The following is a 12,500-nucleotide window of genomic DNA, read 5'->3' on the forward strand; positions in this document are numbered from 1 at the left end:
GAAAGGGCAGGGAGAGAGAAAGGAAAGGCGAGAGGAAGAGAGAGGGGGAAAGATTGAACGAAAGGGAAAGGAAGAAAGATGGGAGAGGGGAGCAGGGAGAAAGGGGAAAGAGGAGGGGCTGGAATAAGGAAGACGGAGGAAGCTGGGGGAGGGGGGGAGTGGCCAAGGCGGAGTGAGTAGGTTGATTTTTGGATTTTATTAGCATTTTGGAAATAAAAGGCCCAGGAGTTATTTGACATATCGTCCATGATGCGGACTTTGATGCTTTTAATTAAGAACGAAAAACATCCTAATTATCTGAATCACTTCAAAATATATTTTCTGCACCAAAATTAAGATTTTAAATGTAAAAACATAAATAAAGGTTAAAGGTAGTGATATCATAATATACTTCCCCCCCCTTTCTCTCCCTCCCTCTCTCTCTCTCTCTCTCTCTCTCTCTCTCTCTCTCTCTCTCTCTCTCTCTCTCTCTCTCTCTCTCTCTCTCTCTATCTCCTTCCCTTCCTCTCTCGTTCTCACTCAGATTATAAATAAAAAAAAAAAGATTATTCAGATTATAAATAAATAAAAAAATACAAGGGGATGTTTATGCTTATGTCGCTAACGCCGGTCCCGTAATGAGGTCAGGCAAGTTCCAAAAAGGCTTTCGTGTTTTTGATCATGGGAAGCAGCCCCTTCAGCCGTACCTGACGGATTTTGCTGTGATTTATTCCATTGTTTTTTTGGTTATAATATATAAAATATAAAAAATATATAAAATATATATAGATAAAATATATTATTATATCTTATAAAATATTAATAAAATAAATATATTAAATATAATAGAAAAATATAATATATAATATAATATATATAATATATTTAAAATATATATAAAATATATATATAGAGATATATAGAATATAGATATATATTATTAAAATATATATATTTAATTAATAATAAAATTATATATAAAAAATATATTATATAATCGACAAAAAATATATAATTATATAATAAATATAAGATTTATATATAATATTTTAAATAGGGGAGAATTTTAAGAGATATATATAGAATATATATATATAATATATATATTTTAAAAAAATATATATATAGAATATTAATATTTTATTTTTAAGATATAAAATTAAAATATAATATTGATAATATATAATAAAAAAAATATAAAATATTTATAATATATTATAAATATATTATTATATAATATAATAAAATTTTTATATAATTAAAGTAATAATAAAAATATATATATTTTAATATATATATAAAAATTTTAATAATAGAAATATATATAAATTATATATATATATATATATATAATATATATTAATATATATATAATATATTATTAATTTATAAATAATTTTTTTTATTAATTTAAAAATTTTATCTTTGTTTCATCATCCTTTTTGCCTCTTCCTTCTTTTATACATCCCCTTAAAATTTAATATTTATTCTTAACATAATAAACTTTTTTTCCTTTTTTTAAATTCTAACATTTTTAAATTACCCTTTCTTTTTTCCCTTTCAAGAAAACTTTTTCATTCATTTCCCTTTTTTCTTCTCCCCCCCATTTAAAAAAAATATTTTTCTGTAACACCACATTTCAAAACTTTTGACCTTTTCTTATATTTTCTTCACACCCAACCCCCATAGATGAAATTTGGGGGAAAACTAAATGAGTCAAAACCTCAGTTTTTCCAAAAGGGTAATGTTCGGTCTTTCCAGGTGTTTTTGAGGCAACTGTGGCGTTTTTGGCAATGGAACTCTCTTTTTCCTCCGGTGAATCATATATGTATTAGTTAAAACAGCTTCAAGAAATGAACTCTTTTACATTTTCCCAAAAACCACTCCATTTTTGTAAAAGTATCATCGTTCATGCCTTTATTTTCGATTTCAGATTTTAGTTTTTTTGCATTAAGAAACAAGCCAGCCTTTTCGCTGTTCTCTAACTTTATAACAGTTATTTTTGTTAATATACTGCTGGCGATAAAAAAAATCATCAGCGTATCTAGATTTGATATTTTCGTATCTCCAACATCTACAGTTCCTTTAAAAAATTTTCTAAGCATCTTTCATGATAGCTTAGAAATATATTAAAAAAAGGGAGAGACAAAGCAACCTTTGTTTCTCCATGGTTGACTTGAAATTCTGTTAAACATAAGGGTTCTTTCAGTTGCTTGTTGTTTGGGCATAAGGCTTTACTTGTAGACAAGGTATGAATAAGAATGAACATCCTCACAATACAAGATACATCTCTTGTATTGTGAAGATATTCATTCTCATTCATACCTTGTCTACATTTGTCAATATGAATACGGTTCATGGCTTTACTTAGTTGGATGATGTGCTTCAGAAACCTCATATCGTTCATGTTATTCCAGAGGATATCGTATCAAAAGCCTTCGAGTAATCGATGAAACACAGGTATAGGTCTTTCTGATGTTCTCTGTTTTTTTCTATGAACAATTTCAGATTTAGAATCTGATTTCTGGTACCTTTTCCAGGGCGAAAACATGCTTGTTCGTCTGCAATTACTTCTCTTAACTTCAATTTCATTCTTTCAGCAATAAATTTCAAATGAAATTTTGCTGCTGTGACTTATTAATGCAATTGTCCTATTATTGTTGCATTGGAGTGCATCACCTTTTTTAGGTATGGGAGTAAAGACTGATTTTACCCAGTCTTCTGGCTATCTTCTTTCATTCCATATTTTCATACAAAGTTTGTAGAAGAAGTATTCAACACTTTCGCCAGCATTCTTGATTAGTTCTGCTGTTATTTCATCTACATACATAATATATATATATATATAATATATATATATATATATATATATATATATATATATATATATATATATATAATATATATATATATTATATATATATATATATATATATATATATATATATATATATATATATATATATATATATATATATGATATATATATATATATATAGTATATATATATATATTATATATATGTGTGTATGTTGTAGTGTGTGTTGTGTGTGTGGTGTGTGTGTGTGTGTGTGTGTGTAGTGTGGTGTGTTGTTGTGTGTGTGTGGTGGTGCGTGCTGTGTGGTGTGTGGTGTGTGTGTGTATGTGTGTGTGTGTGTGTGTGTGTGTGTGTGTGTGTGTGTGTGTGTGTGTGTGTGTGTGTGAGAATGCATTATGAACTTGAAGTCCATAATGCATCCTCTTTCATATAAACTACCCTATGTTAGACAAAAATCGACAAATAATTATATAAATTAATAGACAGATAGATAAATGAGTAAAGAAAAGAAGAGGAAGAAAAAGAAGAGAATTTTCCTCTTTCTTTCTTCATTATAAACGTTTCTTCCCGGTTCATATAAACAATAATGCCCCTTTTTATTTTCCTGCATTAACAATACCTTATATGCCCCAGTGAGGTATGGATTTACCGACCATTTCCGAGCAATAAAGTTTATGACAGAATTTTTATTGGCGTGAGTGTCTTCCATTCAGACTGGCAGATAGAGGTTAGTCCGGCCGAGACGTTGAGCGAAGGGGGGGCGGGGTCTCGGGGGAGGGGCTTAGTGAGGAGGGGCGAGGGGGAGTGGGAGGGAGTTAAGAAGAGTTCCGAGGAATATCTTTATAACGTCCCATTTTTATTTTTTATTTTTTTTTGTGGTGATACATGTCTTTCTTTCTTTTTTTCTTCTTTCGAAGATTTCTGGCAAGAATTAAGAAATCGAAAAGCTAACGGTCATAGGCATTGCGCGAAATTTTCCCGAGCGGAAATGAGAGAGGAATAGGGAGATACGAAAAAGATTGATCGATAAATAAGTACGTATATACGAGTACACACACACACACACACACACACACACACACACACACACACACACACACATATATATCATATATATATATATATATATATTTATATTATATTATATTAATATATATTAAAATAGTATATATATATATATATATAAAATTATTATAAATATAATGATATATAATATATATATATATATATAATAATATATATATACATATATATATATATATATATATATATATATATATATATATATATGAAAATGAAAAATGAGATAAAGAAAGATAAAAGAAAAGAGAAAGAGTAAAAAAAAGACAGACATTTCAGACAATGATCCTGAATTGGAAATCGTCTTTAATAGAATACATTCTGAATTTTACTGTACAGATACTTAGGCGATTCAGTTAACAATAAAACCAGCGTAATAAGAAAGTCAAGGGAATCCTTAAAAGTCAGAAAGGAAGAGAAAAGATGTTGATTTTTTTTTTATGAGCCGAAAAGTTTTCTTTAAAAAAAATGAAAGTAACTGATGATAACAATAGTATTGATAACAATGATGATGATCAAGTTAATAATGCTGACAGAAAATATTGGCTTTGATAATAATACTAATATTGATGATGATTGTGATGATAATGATAATAATGATAATAATAATGATGTTAATAATATCATTAACACTAATGATAACATTAATAAGAAAAATAATAATTATGGTAATTTTGATGAAAAAGAACAACAATAATGATAACAGGGACATCAATATTGATAACACTAAAAATGCAAATTTTTTGGGGAAAGTTCTCGATTAAAGATGATAAATGAGACTGAGACTGAAGAGAAGAAAATGAAAAATAGAAAGAAAAATTTTCGATGATAATAAGAAAAACTACAAGAAGAAGAAAAAATTGAGAAGAAAAAGTTTCTTCGGAAATATACTCATAAAGAAGAGGAAGAGAGAGAGAGAGAGAGAGAGAGAGAGAGAGAGAGAGAGAGAGAGAGAGAGAGAGAGAGAGAGAGAGAGAGAGAGAGAGAGAGAGAGAGAGGTGGGGGAGATAAGAGAAAAAACAAAACAAACTTCAAAAACGCACAAAATGACATAGAAAAACACACACACACATACACACACACACACACAAATATATGTATATATATATATATATATATATATATATATATATATATATATATATATATATATATATATATATATATATATATCACGAAAAAAATAGCTACATAAACTACCTCCCCTTCACACACAAAAAAACATGAAAATAATAATAAAAATAAATAAACAAATAAATAAATAAAAACGAATAAAAATAAATAAATAAAAACGAATAAAAATAAATAAATAAAAACGAATAAAAAAAAAAAAAGATAAAATAGGATAAACCAAAACCTACAAGAAGGAGAACAGAAGCGACGCGAAAGAGAGAAAGAGAGAGCAGAATAAAAGACGGGGAGGGAGAGGAAGGGAGAGGAAGGTGACGCGCCGGATGTTCAAGATGATTAATGGTTTGGAGCCGAGGAGTGAGGGAGCCGCCGCCAGGGACACCTCGGCTGCTGGGTGAGGATGGGACGATGGTGAGGATTGGTGAGGATGGGGAGGTGGTGAGGATGGTGTTGATGGTGATGATGGGAGGATGGTGGAGGATGGTGATGATGGTGAGATGGTGTGATGGTGATGATGTGTGATGGTGTGAGGATGATGTGTGTGATGGTGAGATGGGTGATGGTGAGGATGGTGAGGATGGTGTACGATGGGGAGTTGGTGAGGGTGGTGAGGATGGTGTTGATGGCGAGATTGGTGCTGATGGTGTGAGGTGATGATGGTGTGATGGTGATGATGGTGATGATGGTGACGATGGTGAGATGGTGATGATGGTGAGATGGTGTTGATGGTGATGATGACGAAGAGGATTGTGATGGTGATGATAGTGTCGATGGTGAAGAGGATCGTGATAGTGAGGGTGATGGCGATATGTGAGGATGGAGGGATTGTGATTTGTTGATGGTGAGGATGTTGTTGATGGTGGTGATGGTGTTGATGATAATTATAGTGTTAATGGTGAGAATGGTGAGGATAGCGATGATGGTGATTGCGTTGATTACCATGGTGAGGACGGTGATTATGGTGATTATGGAAATGGTAATGATGCTGATAATAGCGATGAATGTGAGGATGTGTTGAGGGCGATAATGAAGATGGTGTTAATGATAATCACTGTGAGGATGATGTTGATGGTGAGGATGGTGAGGATGGCGTTGATGGTGATAACGGTATTAGTGGTGTGGATGGTGATGAGGAAGGAGGGATGGTGACGATGGTAATGCTGATGCTGATGATGTTGATAGAGGAGATAGTGAGGATGGTGAATCGAAAGAGGAGGAAATAGATATGGATAACCCAATGATAATGAAAATGATAACGACGATTTTCTATTGCTGGTCAAAATTACTAAAGATGAGACTGATAATAACTTCCTTAATATTAACAGTCGTAGGGATTGTTGATGGCGATAAGAGTGTTGATAAGCCTTTTTTTTTTTTTCTCTCTTTTTTTTTTTTTTTTTTACGGTACTCAGTCATGCTGAGTGAAAAAATAAGGGAAAATGAAGGGATGGGAAAGGTAATGACGACGATAATCGCGACGAAAGTGACCGAGAGCGTTTACGACCACGGAGCCAATCCGAAAGAGGGAGATAACAACAAGAGAAAGGGAAAAGGGAAGACAGCGACCAGGCTGCGAAGACAAAAGCAACCATCGGAGGAGGAAAGGCCAAGAAAGATGTTTGTCTTATCTTTGCTAATTTATCAGGCACTTCGTCTCCGAGAAACGAGCGAGGTGGCGCTACGGACAGCCCTGCCGACCCCCCCTCCCCCTTTCCCCCCTCCCCCCTTCCCCGCTCCCCCCGAGGGCATTTGTCAAGACGCACGCACACAAGCACAGATACACACGACCAGAAATGCGCACAGACACACACACGCGGTAAACACGAGCACACTAATACATCAATCACAATTAAGAATTATATGCAAACATACATGTAGTTATATCCACGCACACATAAACAACCCACAGAGATGACACACGAATCAGCATAAACAAAAACCAGTGCACATACAGGCACCCACGAAACACCGACTAAACACACACAAAAATATACACAATCATACACACAGAGTTTTACATTAATGAATTCATACACGCACATTGCACTCGCACAGATAACCACGCGAAAACACAGGGTAAACACACCCCTGAAATCCTCATCAATCAGCATGTGTAGACATACGAAACAAGTTCGCTTTATCATCATGATTAATTTCTTTGCAAATAATCTATTATTCAAGGAAAATAATTCCTAACATTTAAAACCCATAAATGGTGATGGCGCAACACACACATACTGAAAGAGAGAGAGAGAGAGAGAGAGAGAGAGAGAGAGAGAGAGAGAGAGAGAGAGAGAGAGAGAGAGAGAGAGAGAGAGAGAAAGGGGGTTGGGGATAGACAGAGATACAGCAATAGATAGACAAAGAAACAGACAGGCAAAAAAATAGTAATAATAACAATAATCAAGAACATAATCACAGAGACATAAAACAGCTAAATAATAATGAAATAAACGGATAAACAAAAAACAGAAAGTGGTCGTCATCCCAATCATACAGAAATGACAAAGTGTCTTCTCCCGAAACGTAATTCCCTTCATGTAGTGTCGTAGAAGCGTCGTCGCCCGCCCGTTCTATCCATACATAATCAAATAGGCGCCAACACCAATCAGGTCAGGCCCGGAGTCACGCTAGGCCAAGGGATGTCAGCAGCCTCTGACACATTCTGGTGACACGACGGGGCGGCAGCGAGGGTTAGGGGAAGATAGTGAAAAGGGGAGAAGCATGGAGGAAGATGAGAAGGAGGTGGAAGAATGGCGAGAATAGAGGGAGAGGGGAGAGGTATTGGGGAAGAGGGAAAGGGAACAAGGAACAAGAGTGGGGGAGGAGAGGTATGGGAGATGAGGGAAAGGGCACAGAACAAAGAGGAAGGAGGCCAGGTATAGGGGTATAGGGAAAATAGAGAGAGAAAACATGAGGGAAGATGGGAAAAAGGTAGACGGAGAGAGAGAGAGAGAGAGAGATGAGAGAGAGAGAGAAAGAGAATAGATAGATAGAGAGATAGATAGATGAGATAGAAGTAGAAGAGAGAGAGAGAGAGGAGAGAGAGAGGAAAAAGAGAGAGAGGAGAGAGAGAGAGAGAGACAGAGAGAGAGAGAAGAGAGAGAGAGAGAAGAGAGGAGAGAGAGAGAGAGAGAGAAAAGAGGGGTGGCTAGGGCGAAGAAAATAAGACTGATGAACAGATAATGAAAACTGATGGTACAATTCTTGAAGAAGTTAGCAAATACACATACAGAAAAAAGAATAGCAGGCGCATTAGTATTCGATGAAAAACCATGGAAAACATTAGCGATTCATGAAAAGTTCAATGTATATTTTCAGTTACTAGGCACAAATGTCAGTCTTGGAAATTAAATGAATCAGCACAGATTGAAGAGACAGTGATCAATAAGAAAGGTCAACACGAATAGGAAACAGATTAAAAAACTAAAGAAAAACTAAAGACCGGTTGGAGTAAAAAGCAGTAACTGTAGTAGGAAAAGTTCAGATACGAGTGGAGAGACAAAGACAATACATGATCTAGATTAGCACAGTGCTGAAGATCGTTCGGAGATTTAGTGGAAGATTTTTTTGGCAATGATTTTGTTTGATGGACACACACACACACGCAGACACACACACACACACACGCAGACACACACACACACACACACGCACGCACGCACACACACACACACACACACACACACACCACACACACACACACACACCACACACACAAACCACACACACACACACACACACACACGCACCACACACACACACACACACACACACACACACACACACACACACAACACGCACACGTATATAACTAGACAGATAGGGAGAGCCGAGTCAGCTCTGACTCCCACATCTGGCTGCCTTTGGCACCAACAGGCACCCAACCGGCTTGTCGTGGCACTCCCTCCCACGGCCACCCGGCTGCTGCACCCAGCGGTTTTTCGAGTCCGTGTTCGCTTGCAGTTGTTTGCGCCGCTACTTTTAAAAATCAAACGAGTCTTTTTGTGTTACAAACAATATTCGAAAGAACTTGTTTAGCAGAGTTCTTTACAACAGTACAGAAAAGCAAACAAACACACACACACCCGCAAACATTTAACACAATTTAACGCGTGATGTACACACGTTGACGTCGTACAGTAAAATACGCACTAGAATACCTTTAAAGATGAAGCAAACTCACCAACATACAAACACACACAAACACACATGCGCGAGCTCACACACACACACACACACACACACACACACACACACACACACACACACACACACACACACACACACACACAAGCAAAAAGAAAAAAGATAAGCACCAAAGAAACTCAAAAGTCTTTATGAGAACAAAGGTGTGTGTGTGAGGAGGGGGGAGATTCCAACGCACGCACGAGTCAAAACGGCGGATTAGGCAAATCTCGTGAATCCCGTAGATACCCCCGGGATCAATCTGAACGTATTGATTGACACGAGAGAAAATGTAACCCGATTGTCACCTTTCTGTTGCCTCTCGCCTCGTCTCGCCACGTCTCACCTCGTCTCGCCTCGTCTCACCTCGTCTCACCTCGCTACGGTGCCCTGTCAGTGCGGGATCGAAGCGAATGAGGGAGGTGGGGTAAGGAAAGAATCGGTTTATCTCTGCCTCTCTGTTTCTTTGTGTCACTGTCTCTCAATATCTTTGCCTCTTTGTCTCTTTGTCTTTCTGTGTCTGCCTCTGCCTCTGTGTGTTTGTCTGCCTGTTTGTCTTTCATGTTCATCTGTCTCTCGCTCTGTCTCTTTGTGTCACGGTCTTTCTATTTCTTTGTCTCTTTGTGTTTCTGTCTCTTTGTCTCTGCCTCTGTGTGTTTATCTGTCTGTTTGTCTCTCTGTTCTCATGTCTTTCTATCTTTCTCTCTCTCTCTCTTTCAAAGTCTCTCCCTCCCCCTCCCCCCCCCCCTCTCTCTCTCTTTCTCTCTCTCTCTCTCTCTCTCTCTCTCTCTCTCTCTCTCTCTCTCTCTCTCTCTCTCTCTCTCACCCCAACCCCCCCTTACTCCCAACCCACCTCCCACCCTCTCTACCACCTCCCAGCCCATCTCATCTCCTCCTCAGATTGGTAAGGGTAGCAAAGGATAAAAAGCTGGGACCATCGAGCTGCAAGTCTCCAAGATTGGGTGGTGGTGCTAGGACATATGGGCCCATAAACAACCGACTGAGCAATATACAGTGCCGCTTGTGAGACCACGTCATATATTGCTTCGACAAGGGACGAAATAATGCATTTCTTGAAGATTTCGTTTCCTTTTTTATAATTTATTATTGGTATAATTGTTGTTTTATTTTTATTAGTGTTGTTGTTGTTGTTATTATTATTTGTACTATTATTATTGTTATAATTGTTATTGCTGTTGTTGTTATTATAACTATTAGCATTATCATAATTAATTTTGCTTTTATATATTTTTTTTTCTCATTATTATCATTATTATCAATGCTATTATTAATATTAATATTGTTGTTATTTTTTCTTATTGTTATCATTATTTGTATTATTATTATTATTATTATTATTATTATTATTATTATTATTATTATTATTATTATCATTATTATCATTATTATGATTATGATTATGATTATGATTATTATTATCATTATCATCATCATTATCTATTACTATTATATATTTTAGTATGATAATGATAATAATATCCATGATGAAACTGATAATAGCACTACTCCTACACCATAAAATAAAATGGTACTTTTTATACTATTACTACTACTACTGATAATGATGATTATTTGTATAAAGGTATTGATATTACTTCTATGGATAATGGTATTGAAAAAAAGATAATAATAATCAAAATAATCAAAATAATAAAGAAATTAATGATGCTAGTATTGACAATGATAATAGCAACAGCAACAACAACAACAACAACAACAACAACTACAATAATAATAATAATAATAATAATAATAACAATAATAATAATAATAATAATAATAATAATGATAATGATAATAATAATAATAATAATGATGATGAAGATCATAACAATGTTTATGAATGCAATAACGATTTCGTTAATTGTAGTAATGACAATGATAATAACAATAATAGCAATAATACTAATGATAATGCTAATAACAAAAAGGCAACAATACTAGTGATGATGATAATGATAATGATAGGATGATAATAATTTATGATAATGATAATAATAATAATAATAATAATAATAATAATAATAATAATAATAATAATAATAATAATAATAATAATAATGATGATGATGATGAAAAAAATAATAATGATAATATAACAGTAATAGTAACAGTAATAGTAATAACAATAGCAACAGCAACGACAGCAACCACAAAAATGTTAATAACAGAATAACAGAAGTAGAAGAAAAAGAAGAAGAAGGAGATGATGATGATGATGATGATGATGATGAAGAAAGAAAGAAAGAAAAAAAGAAGTACAATAAGAACAAACAGAAAAGAGAGAGAGAGAGAGATAGAACAAGGGACCAGCAACAAACAACGAGAGATCGATCTGCATCTACAAAGTGCCAACACTTACCCTCCGAACCAGCTCTCCTACCATGCCATCCCATCCGCCTTCTTGAGTCTCGTCAAGTGCCCCATAGGTGTTATCCTTGACGATGTGTAGCGTATCTGGCGAGGGAAGAAAAGGTAGCAATGAGGATGATTGAGTAACATAGTAATTTAATTTAGTGATTTAGTAATGAGGAGGAATCAATATATGATTCTGGGTACATTGTACGGCATTGGAGGTTCAGAGGCGTGGTTGCACAGTGCCGTTGGATGTGTGTATGTACGTATATGTCTACGTCATTAGTATTGTTATTATTGTTACCGTTATTATTATTGTTGTTTTGTTGTTTGTTGTTGTTGTTAGTATTGTTATTACTAGTGTTATTATAATTATCATATTAATATCACTATTATTATTGATAGTAGTATTAGTGGTAGAAGTAGACGTACTATCATCATTACTGTTATCACCATCATTATTATCATTTTTGCTACCATTATTACCATTGTCATCATAATTGGTATCATTATCATCACTTTCATTATATTTTTCATTACAAATACTAGTATTACTCATCTTTTTATTATTGGCATTACTCCTGTTCCCAACTTCATCTATCGAACCACATCATATTCCTTTACTAATTCCCTAATTTGTGCCTCTTCCGTTCGTCTTGCAATGTTACCATCACTGATTTTAATTGGTGATTAACTTATTTTCCCGTTATTTGAGATTAGCTGAAACTTCCAAAACACATACAGACACATACGCAGACACGTAGGCACACAGACGCACGGATGTAGACACACTACACTCACGCACGCGCTCACACACACACACACACACACACAACACACACACACACACACACACACACACACACACACACACACACACACACACACACACTCACACACACACACACAAACACACACACACGCGCAC

The 12,500-nt window shown here is 35.0% G+C and overlaps 1 protein-coding gene across 1 annotated transcript in view; it reads right to left on the reverse strand.

The window, feature by feature from the left end:
* The window catches only part of LOC119580675 (glutamate receptor 4-like), a 191,095-nt gene that overhangs the window by 153,708 nt on the left and 24,887 nt on the right, over positions 1–12,500 (reverse strand). Inside the window, exon 5 of the mRNA XM_037928773.1 lies at positions 11,580–11,674. Within this exon, the coding sequence (XP_037784701.1) occupies positions 11,580–11,674 (95 nt within the window). The remainder of the gene's footprint in view (positions 1–11,579; positions 11,675–12,500) is intronic.

The sequence above is a fragment of the Penaeus monodon genome, chromosome 14, assembly GCF_015228065.2.
Source record: "Penaeus monodon isolate SGIC_2016 chromosome 14, NSTDA_Pmon_1, whole genome shotgun sequence".
NCBI classification, from domain to species: Eukaryota; Metazoa; Arthropoda; class Malacostraca; order Decapoda; family Penaeidae; genus Penaeus; species Penaeus monodon.